General features: G+C 39.2%; 1 protein-coding gene across 1 annotated transcript in view; it reads right to left on the bottom strand.

Annotated features, from left to right (window-relative positions):
• Positions 1 to 12,160, bottom strand: part of LOC126458329 (meiosis regulator and mRNA stability factor 1) — a 212,592-nt gene that overhangs the window by 96,174 nt on the left and 104,258 nt on the right. Inside the window, exons 15-17 of the mRNA XM_050095288.1 lie at positions 6,740 to 6,959; positions 5,543 to 5,709; positions 4,377 to 4,552 (exon numbers count right to left, since the gene is read on the bottom strand). Coding sequence (XP_049951245.1) covers positions 4,377 to 4,552; positions 5,543 to 5,709; positions 6,740 to 6,959 — 563 coding nt within the window. The remainder of the gene's footprint in view (positions 1 to 4,376; positions 4,553 to 5,542; positions 5,710 to 6,739; positions 6,960 to 12,160) is intronic.

The raw sequence follows: 12,160 nt of genomic DNA on the forward strand, positions 1-12,160 counted from the left end.
CAGCAGATACACTAAGGAAGGAGGATGTTGAGTGTACTAGGTCAGCACATGAGACTGGATGAGCTCCTCAAGACTCACTTCCCCAATGGACTCAAGCACATTATTCAAAACAAATGTCAGCCCCCGTGAGGTAATTTTTTTATGGGTAACCAATGGGAGAACTGGTAAACTGCCAAAGAATGTGTTGATTTCAAAAAATCCAGTACGCGATGACAATGTTCCATCCATTCAGGTCAACAGGTCCAAATGAAGTCTTTCCAGGTTTGCTGCCAGAAGCACGAGAGCAATTAGATTCCTCTGCAGACTTTTTACAGTCTGTCTAGCTGCACGAGTCATTCCTAATACTTTGAGAACTGTGAAGGTTCTTTTCATTCCAAAGCCAGGAAGAACTTATCATACCAAGGCTAAGGACATGAGACCAATCACACTGTCCTCCTGTTTTCTAAAAGCATTAGAAAACATAGTAAATGTATATATATGAAGATGGTATCTGTTCTTTTGGACATTACGGGAATCGGCAAAAAGCCGTGAGTAATGAATATAATGGGCAGGAGCACTATCAATATAGTGTGGGACAACAAGTTGGGAATGTGGGTCTCACGGGATGCGTGCCAGAGATAAGTCCCTGCAGTTGCACTATCCTCTGTGGCTCAGATGGATAGAGCATCTGCCATGGAAGCAGGAGATAACGGGTTCAAATCCTGGTCAGGGTACACATTTTCAATGGTCCCCGTTGACATATCAATGCCTGTACGCAGATAGGGGTATTCATTTGACTGTAATAGTTAATGAGCACATTGGGGGATAGGGGATATTCCTCTATGCACTTATCAATCACACCAATCATGTGAGACAGCACTTCAACTTGGGAAAGTAGAAAAAGCACTACACTTTTTAGGAGACCTCTCTCCCCCTTCCCAGATACTGAGGGGGCTTCTATCAACGCAACCTTCATATGCATGTTTAGAGCTCAGAAGAACACTATATGTACGCAGATTAAGACCATGATGAGTAGACAAAAGGTAGAAGCTACAATGATGGATGTGGAAATGATCAACATCACTATAGGGCATCTGCAAGGTGGATTTTGTCGTTACAAAGGTTACAAAATCTGAAATCCTCAGGATAGTGAACATCTTACACTAATATAGCAACTGTGGTACACTTAAGGATGGTCAGGAAAATGCCAGCTGACTATACAACAATTTCCACCTGCTTCAGTACACCTTTCAATGTAACAACAGGAAGCAGACATTAGTGGAAGGAACTGTTTAGATGACAGTTGGAGTTAATGATGGGCTGAAAACAGACAAAGCTGCTGAGGGTGGGATACACAAGGTACAGTGTAGACTACAGAGTGGAATCTCCCTCAAGAAGCTGACTACAGTATGCCAGGCAGATATATTTGCTATCCGAGCATGTGTGGAGGAGAATCTACATAGGTGTTACAAGGATCGTAGCATCTACTTTCATTCAGCCGCCAAACATATCTAAAACCTTTATGAGCCTCTGTAATGGGATCAAAAATCATTGCAGAATACCATGAAACCCTTTTTATGCTAGGGGAAAGCAGCAGGGTAAACCTACTGTGGGTCCCTGATCACTGAGGTACTATTGGTAACGAACAAGCTGATACGCCAACCAGGACAGGGACGATGACTATTTGCATGTGGAACAGGAAAGGAAATGACTAGTAATGGTACAAGGTACCCTCCACTATGAACTATATGGTGGTTTGTGGAGTATATATGTAGATGTAGACAAAGATTTGTTAGAATGGAAACTACTCTACCTGTCACTAAGACAATGGTAAAACATAAACTATGTAGCTGGATCAGGAGACAGCCTGTTAAACAGTGGACTAGAACTCAAAAAACCGTTTTTGAAGAGAAGTTCTGTAATCCTGGACTTGAATATGACACAGATTAAAATCATAGCAAGTGTCATGACTGGAACTTCAGGAAACATCTTTACAGGTGGGAATAGAAAAAGAAGCCCTAAGTGCAGACTACATGGTATGGGAAATGAAATGTACCACATTTCATCTTTCAGTGCAAAGTTCTGGAGGCTGAAGACAAATTATATGTGCCAATAATACCTGAAGAAATTGTGGATGAGACCTCATAAAGAAACACTAACTATTCTTTAAGAGTAATGGTTGGCTTTATTAGAATGACGGAGAGAGATACTCCACAATAAAAACTTCCTGCTTAAATCAAATCAAGACCTTTAGTCGCATGTGAACAGCAGAGGATATCCACACTATATAGACACTTTTTATGATAGAACACTGTCCCAGACAGTGAGTGTTAATGTGTGTGTGTGTGTGTGTGTGTGTGTGTGTGTGTGTGTGTGTGTGTTTGTGTTTGCTTGCTTGCTGAAGAAGGCTTTGGCCAAAAGCAATAATGCGCAATAGTCTTTTCACTATTTATTGTGCCTATCTGCAACTCAAAGGGCCATCTGTACAGTGAAAAGTAATTTGTCCTCCTGCTAATATTATTGATTTAACAATCTGGAGTTTCCACTGTTTGTAAGAGAACACAGGATGACTTAGACAAAACTTCTACTTGGTGTGATAAATGGCAGCTTGCTTCAAATGCAGAAAAATTTAAGTTAATGGGGATGAGTAGCGAAAACAATCATAAAATATTCGAATACACTATTTGTGGTGTGCTGCCTGGCACAGTCACATTGATTAAATATTGAGGCACAACAAGGTAAAGCAATGTCACACTGGTTGCAGGGAAGGAGAATGGTCGCTCTGGTTTACTGGAAGCATTCAGAGAAAATGTAGCTGATCGAGAAAGGAGAAAGGTTACGAACACCTATGCAACCAATTCTTGGGAACTGCTCAGGTGTTTGGGGGCCCTGCTACATCAGATTAAAGGAAGACATCTAAGCAATTCAGAAATGTGCTGATACACTTGTTACCAGCAGATTTTACAACATGTGATTACTACAGAAATGCTGCTTGAACTTAAATTTGAGTACCTGGAGGGAAGAAGACATTCTTTCCACGAAACACTATTGAGAAAGTTGAAAGAACCAGCATTCATGATGGACTGAAGAACAACTGTCACCAATAAACATCTCAAAAAGACAAAATAACAGAAACCATGGCATGTCCAGAAGCATATAGGCAGTTGTTTTACCTTGGTCCATTTGCAAAAGAACCTGTTCACCTAATGCACCTTGAGGTGTTTCTATAGGTCACCAGTCAAACAAATAAAAAATTAAAAATCTGGTTCAAAATGTGCCTTTGTGCCTCTGGCTAGTCTGATCCACTTGAGGTTGATAATATCTATGACCTTTAGATATGAAGGTCATGCCAATCCATGCATCTGTTACCCATTCAGATGGGATCTCAAGAATACTTCAAAAAACTGGAGATGACATACTGTAACAGTTCTCAAAGCTGTTTAACTAAGACATTTTATGATAATATCACTAGCCAAAATGGTGTGTGTTCTTACATTGTCCAGCATATTTTCTTTAGTTGTTGGTTCTCTCTCTCTCTCTCTCTCTCTCTCTCTCTCTCTCTCTCTCTCTCTCTCTCTCACACACACACACACACACACACACACACACACACACACACACACACAGAGAGAGAGAGAGAGAGAGAGAGAGAGAGAGAGAGAGAGTCTGAAGTGCTAACTGACACAGATTTTTTTTTGACATCCTACCAAGAGTATTCTCAACTTCACTAAAACCGATACACCACTTGCCGAAGTGCAAGGGATGGGCTGAAAGTTTGTGCCAATCAAAGTCCACTTCCCTCTAGGTCATTCTTGTGCAACTCTGGACATGGCACCAGTATTTTACACAAAACATACTAGGATCAGGTTACGAAAACAGCTAGCAAAATGACTGTGAAAGCAAAATAAGAGAAGAAAACAAGCCTATGGCTAAACACTGAGATGAGACACAGTGGGGAAAAAAAAAAGAAAAAAAAAAATGAAAGAAGGTAGAAAATATAAAAATAAAAATACAATTTAAAATAAAAGGGAGAAATAAGGCAATAATAAAAAATGAGAAAATGACAATACTAATTCCTGGGAAGTTTTAGACAAAAAACAAATGGAAAGTGCAGCTTGAAATTGACTAAAGAAAAAAGAACAAAATGCAGTGAAGAAAAAAAAAATTCATGGAGAGAAAATGAGAACTGCAAGGAACTCAAAAGACTCAATAATAAAGCTTTCCACGAACAAATACAGTCCAATCATGCTAATAACAACAATAACATCCAACAATTATTTTATTGATTAAAACTAGTAAGGTCCTAAGCATTTAATGACAGAAGGGAGAAAATACTTCATTGATTCATGGAATATTTGACAAATGTAAAATTTACATGTAACTAATATATTTATTACCTTGAGAAAAAGAAGAATCTGGCTGCAAATCTGGAGACCAAACCAATTTTTTGACACATCCTGGTGGGCCAGGAATAATCTTCACATCGTGCAGACAACTAACGAGATGTTCCAAAGGTACTCCAGTATCTGACACTTCCAATTTATCGAACACTGCTAAATAGCAGTATGGCAAGCTGCAATTACCAACATTGTCAATTTACATTAACCAATAAAAACATACAGGAAATAAGATTGGAGTCCATGTTTCAAAGCAGTTTATAAGAGTCAGGAACAAAAAATAATTGCAATCTTTCCAGACTGCTGCAGCAGAAGACAAAAATAAGGGAATGATGGGGAAAATATCTCAAATGAAAGAGGGAAATTTGAAGAGACAAAGAGCAAATTAAAAAAGTAAAACAAAATAAGTAGGTTAAATAAAGAATGAAACAAAATTCCAAATTTACAGAGCAAGGAAATAAACTTTACTGGTTGCAAATTAAAAGTTTTACTAGATCATTACTGACATTAAAGACCAACAAAGGATTGTTGCTGTTTGTTCAGATGTAAGATTCTGATGGAAAGTGTCAGTAAATTTGATTTGAAATTATGTGAGGGCAAACCTAACAACATAGTGTTTTGGTTTTCACATGAATTTAAACCCCCCAATCCTATACAAACCCCTCTCACTCTTGAATGGAACAATGAATAAAATAGAACTTTTCTGCAATTTCTTTCCAACGGTTCAGATTATGAAGTATTTCATACATGTTTTATGGCTCTTAACAGAAAAAGCAACCGAATTCCAGAACTGGACATTTAATGGTTGGTTGGTTTGGGAGGTAGAGGGTTAGGTGTCTTGTTCAGTGTCTATTTGGAGTTGGTAACACTAGCCAAACATTTGAGCTAATTGTTATTTAGGAGCAATGAAATCAAGGCATTTAAAACACTGATCCCAGAAATGATAAAAAACTGAAAGACAGGTAAAAGTATATGGGTCGGGTCAGTCTGCAGGTCAGAGGGCAGACGAGGATTCACCATGGCTCAGCTGCAGCAAGGGGCACCTCCTCTACATTTGCCGCCCCCCCCCTCCCCATCCTCCCAGACACACAACTGTGTGTTTTATGTCCTTTGTTATCAAACAATATAGCAAGTAATTTTACTTCATACAATGAGTGAGAACTTACCTTGGTAATGGAAGGCTGCCTCCATGCGACAGCAGCAAGGCCTTAATACGATTACTCAGAAGCTTCAGTCCAATATTTACAGAAGGTAGTGCAGAAAGCTCCTGCTCTGCCCATCCTCTGTCTGGCTGTGGTTTCATTGCATGCAGAACACAGTATGGCTGATTTTCCTGCAAACCCGACACACCAAGTTAAGTTTTGTAACACACTAATACAAAGGTATTAATTCAACAAGAAATTTTTCCGGCAAAAAAAAATTAAATTTGTGACAATATTATGAAAAGGATACAAACAATGGAAAATCTGCGCACGTGCTCATTTCTGACGAAGGCCTTATTGGCCAAAAGCTCACTTTCTGACAGTCTTTTTGTTGTGCCTATCTGCAACTCCACATCTCTGGTGTAAGGTGAGTGGCAACTATCCTTTTCTTAATACTGTTTTGAAAAGTATAGATTGCTACTCACCATACAGTAGAACGGTTGAGTCACAGACAGGCACAACAAAAAGACTGCTAACAAGTAAGATTTGGCCAAGAAGTCTGGCCTCAGCAGCCAGAGACAGTGGTCGAGCATGCGCGTGCGCGTGTCAATACTGCACGAATTGTTGCTAATGAGATATGTAAACTTCAAATAACTCTGTATCCCTAATCATCACTTACTAAAATGGACATGTTCAACAAATATCAGAGATTGCAATATGAATTTTGCCCAAACACTGTAGTACGTCACCCATCCACCACCCTTTTGATTCAACAACCATAAATGGTTGTTAATAAGTATCTGAGGTTTTCAACAATGATTTATCAATCACAAGGGCCAAGGCAAAAATAAGTACTCCAGTCAATGTTTCTTGAAGCTATGAACACACATTAAACAGGGCTGCTCTCCCAGATCTGAGAGATGTCAATATGGTATCTTAAGTCTTGTTAAAGTAATTTAACATAGCATCAGGCCAGTTAACTTAGAGGCCAGTTAAGAGGAGACATAACATTAAATACATCTCAAGGACAGAACGTTAGGGTTTAAGATCCTATAGACACAAATATGTTTCTGTCAAATTGTCTCAGCTGTCATTTACTCTCACAATGAAAGAATTTTACTAACAGAAAAATGTCATGGCAATTTCTAGTTGACTCAACAGAAAATTTACTAATAGCATATCATTTGGGATACATACCAAATTTAGTTATACAGAGCTTACCTGTCCTGATACCAGGCACGGAGATGGCGTATGTCGGTGATCTGGATTAAGTGTCACCATCCTTCCATTTGGTCCATCTGAGACTACACAGACATCACGAAGTTTGTAGATATCTGAGACACTGATTGATGCCAAATATCGTTTCTCAAACATCTCTCTGAACTTGAAAAGAGGTAATCGATGGTCTGGCACTTCTAGAAGGAGTGTAATGACCTGAGACCTGGAACAAAAAACAAAGACAACTGAGATTTCAGCCATTGCAGGAATTAACCTGAGTTGTGTGATGTAGAAAGAAAAATTGAATTGTGAATGGAATACTAAAATATCTACTGCAGAGCAGGAGTAAAAATATGAATTACAGTTAACAGAAATGCTATGATACAGCTGTTAATCTGACACCATGAATTGTAAGTGGAAACAGCAATCTGTGGAATCTTGGCAGCTTTTGTTTTACTGGGAAAATTTGAATAAGCAAAAACTATTGAGAGAAGCGATCTTTAAGAGTGCTTGAACAGATCGATGGTACAAAGTGAGTGGCAGATCACAACTGTTACGTGATGGTGAATTCTGAAATGGGCATTCAATAGTGGAGTAATGACGACTCATATGAAAATCTCTCTATATTTTGGAATTTAATCTGTTCACTGCAAGTAACTGAACAGTTGGTAAAAGTCAAATAAAGGGAAAAATACAATACAATATGTCAGTACTGAGGAGTGATTTTGCCATTAAGACGACTATTGTTACTGCTACATAACTGCTAAGATAAAGATTCTCAGGACACTCATGGAATTTTGGACACAGGCATTTTTGTTATTAATACTTGCAAACACATTAAGAACTTTAAATAATCTTATGTACAGAAAGTTAGGGTTTACAGAGGGACTCAGATATAATTATGAAATACCTAATGTATATAAAACAGACTGATGACATCTGTTGGCTTCACAACCGAACAACAAACAATAAACTTTAACATAAGACCTGAGCTGTCCCACAAATCAGCCTATCATTGCAATCTTTATTTCAGATGAAGTAATACCAACACAGATTTCTCTTACCAAAAAATGTCAGTGTTCCACATTTCAAGAAAGTGCTAAAACAGTGACAAAATTGGTTTAAAATTTTGAATTTAGACTACAAGTTCATTTTTAAAATCTGATCCACTCACAGAATAATACAAAATTAAGACCTCACTGTGAAGCTTTCTATATTTCATTTGTTAAAAATGCATACATTAAAATATTAAATTACAAAATATGGTTTGGCCTCTAGTTAAATGAAACTATAACACAGAACTGGTAAGTATACACTAAAAGCTCTGCTACTAATTTAGACAGGAAATCAAAATGGTTTCCACTTTCAACTTATTACCAACTAGACTGAAGAGCCAAAGAAACTGGTACACCTACTTAATATTGTGTAGGGCCCCCACTAGCATGAAGAAGTGCTGCAACACAATGTGGCATGGACTCGTCTAATGTCTGAAGTAGTGCTGAAGGAAATTGACACCATGAATCTTGCAGGGCTGTCCATAAATCCATAAGAGTACAAGGGGGGGGGGGTGGGGGGGGGGTGTTGATATCTCTGAATAGCACGTTGCAATGCATCTAAGATATGCTCAATAATGTTCATGTCAGGGGAGTTAGGTGGCCAGCAGAAGTGTTTGAACTTAGAAGTGTTCCTGGAGCCATTCTGTAGTAATTCTGAATGTGTGGGATGTTCAATTGTCCTTCTGGAATTGCCCAACTCTGTCGGAATGCACAATGGACATGAATGGACGCAGGTGATCAGACAGGATCCTTACGCACATGTCACTTTTCAGAGTCACATCTAGACTTACCAGGGGTCCCATATAACTCCAACTGCACACACCCCACACCATAACAGAGCATCCACCAGCTTGAACAGTCCCCTGCTGACATGCACGGTCCATGGATTCTCGAGGTTCTCCTCATACCCATACACGTCCATCTGCTCAATACAATTTGCAACAAGACTCATCTGACAAGGCAACATGTTTCCAGTCATCAACAGTCCAATGTCAGCATTGATGGGCCCGGGTGAGGTGTTAAGTTTTGTGTTGTGCAGTCATCAAGGGAAACACAAGTGAGCCTTTGGCTCCAAAAGCCCATATCAATGATGCTTCATTGAATGGTTTGCACACTGACACTTTTTTTTCTGTTGGAGATCTGATGTTTTACTGGATTCCAGATATTCATGGTACAGTCGTGAAATGGTCATAAGGGAAACAACCCACTTCACATCACTACCTTGGAGCTGCTGTGTTCCATTGTTCGTGTGCTTACAACAACACCACATTAAAACTCAATCAAATCTTGATGAACTACCATGTTAGCAGCAGTAACCAATCCAAGAACTGCGCCGGACACTTTTCTTATATAGGCTTGCCAACCAAAGTGCTGTATTCTGTTTGAATATGCATGCCTATACCAGTTTCTTTGGCACATCAGTGTCTATTGGAGGGCAAATTAGCTGTTTAATTTCTACTACGATATAAAGACAAGTTTTAGTTTAACATAGTTACCAAAAATCTTGAACCAAAAGTTCTTGACCAATTTACTTCAAATTTTTACAAGATACTGCAATAAACATTCAGACAGACATAGGCTACATTCTGTAAAATGTATGTGGTATATTGTAATATATAAAGAGGAAACATTAGCAATGATCTCAAAAAGTTCTTTAGTGTTACTTCAAATTGTTACACAAACTACTGCTGCACTACGAATACATATAGGCACTGATTTGGGGAATTCTTGAAAATTTTGCACAGCTATTGCAAGAAGAAAGAAGTTAAGGGACCAAGGGACACACTGGGAAGTGGGCACTAACAATGTTGTTGAAAGCAAGTGGTTCTGCAAGGCAGGTTTGACACCTCTTGCAGCTGAGGAAGCGTGGTCTAGCAGGCACTATAAACAAATGTAGAGATGGGTGTGAAGTAATCAGGCACAACACAGGGCACTTATGTGCTACGAAAAATCCGTATGTTGCAGTTACAACAGCCCCTAGTAACCTGTACGTGGGGACCGAGGCGGGCTAAAAGAAGCTGAGAAAAAAAAGCTGACATTATAATTATTAAGAAACACTTCATTCATTCCCTCCAGAGGGACTATGCCAGAGGCATATGAAAAGAAGAATAACTAAGGGACCTCAGAGGCTCAAGGTAGGCAGTAGTGTCTCCATTCTGTCTGCATCTAGAATCGAGAGAATGGTGATTGTGTATGTTTTCAGCCAACAATGACAACCATCTGGTGATGAATTTTGGCAGCAACTGGCCTGTTGAACCAACCGCCAAGTTCTGCTGAACAGAATCGCAACAGTCCTGGCAAGTTGGGTCTGAAACTTGGTGCTGCATGGGTTTGGGCAGCAGGGAGGCAGCCAGCCTCTGCTCTCTGAGTGACGATGTCTGACGGAATGCAAGCTGCCACCCACAAGGCTGCAGCTCCAGGGTCTGAGGCTGTCCTCAACCACAGACATAGCTGCCCTGGGCAGGTGACTACCCCTTGAGGCTCTACTACAATGATGGCTGCTGGCTGTTACTCTTTGGTGCTCTACACTGTAACCATTTAGAATACTTGAGGGAATAGCCAGTTGCAACTGAGAGGACAGGTGTAGGTCTTCCTGCTCAGATGACAAATTGATGGCCACACCATCCGAGCCAGAAGGAGGCACTACGTCAGAAGGACAGAGCAGCCAGATGCTGTACCAGCATTTTCCAGTTCTGTTGTTAGGTATGGCACACATACACACGCTAAAACGGGTGGGAATTAATGCTGTGAACACAGGAAACTTGATGGGAGCAATAAAGTATGCTGTAAACTGTGGAAAAATGTTTATTCCAAGAACGTAAAAGCAGTGTTATTTTGCACATTAAATTCTAAACAGTTAACATTTGATTTTCTTCCTAGAATGAGATGTCACAGTTATAGATCACTGTACCATTAATGAAAATTGTTGAATGAACATTGCCTACAAATCATCGTCAGTAGCAAAGGGCAAGATTTGTATTCAGTATTGCTTAGCAGCCACATAAATGATCATTTACTCTAGTACAAAGTGACTATACCTGAACTTCATCTTTAATGATGTTTTACTGGTTTCCATTCTGTTCAACGTGAATGGCAAGAATCACAGTTGGTAAAATCCTCTAAGTTTAATTTACATTCCACCTCTTATCATAAAGATACTACAACACAAGAAAATTCACTACTTTACTGAATGCCCAAATCAGTCTCACGTACTTCTCATGCATAATAATATATTCAAGTTGAAAAATGTATGCACACAAAGATTCAGTACCGAATTTTATGTACGCGGTGTCCCACAGCTTGTTAATACTTTAATTTCATTATGACCAATGTAGGCTACGGCTTGAACAAAAATTGTATTGACTGCCAGTTTCAATAACAAAGATCATCATGTCCACCAAAAAACATAATGCTATGGTAGGCTACACCATACATGTAATAATTCGTCAATAATAAAAGTTAATCAGAGCAGTTCTTGCATAAATATATTTACTAATGTGTGTGCAGCCTGTTACTGGTAGAGACATGACAGCAGCCTACAGCCACAGTTGTTCTAGCTGGAGTTGCAATGAGAGTTGCAGCAGCTGGTGGATCTGTGAATTAAGTTTTAATTTAAGTAGCACCTTTGACAGCGTGTATACGCGGACAAGGGAAATAATTCCCCCGATTCTCCCCGGATTTCCCGGTTAAAAATACGCTTTCTCCCACATGAAAATACACTTTTTCCATGTTAAGTGACAGTACACTTTTCCTCAGAACTGTAAAACTTATGTATCAATCCTTTCAATGGTTAAGGTTATACACACCGGCTTAAAATTTCCCGGCACTTTAGAAAACGATACCCGGGGGAGGGGGGGCACACATTTTGGAAAGATTTTTGATGAGCAGCAACATGTATACTGCATATTTTCGTATTATGAAAGCATAAATTCGAATTTCACCGAACACCGGTCGTTACTTTCCGAGGTATTGAAATCGAGACTGTGATGCACTTCTGTAAGCAAGTCATAGCTCGTGTCAAGCAATCTTGCCAGCCGATGACAGCAGATATTCGGAGCATATGACACATGATGAAGTCAGCCAATAGCAAAATCACTGTAAACTAGCACGAACACACAAATAGGAAAATTTAATGGTTTAAATTAATATACATAGTATTCCTACAAGAAAAGAAAAGCTTTCACATATAATATTGGTCTCCAAGATTAATAAGCTGCAACAGAAGCTAAGCTTTCACATATAATGTTGATCTTTTTTGTGTGTGTTAGACTAAGATACATCACACAAATGTGCCAGTAAAATTTTTAACGATGACATAAATGTCTGATCTTTTGGGCTCTAAATTCTTCTAAATGGTCGTCCTCAAAGA

This window comes from Schistocerca serialis, chromosome 2, assembly GCF_023864345.2.
Source record: "Schistocerca serialis cubense isolate TAMUIC-IGC-003099 chromosome 2, iqSchSeri2.2, whole genome shotgun sequence".
Classification (NCBI taxonomy): Eukaryota; Metazoa; Arthropoda; class Insecta; order Orthoptera; family Acrididae; genus Schistocerca; species Schistocerca serialis.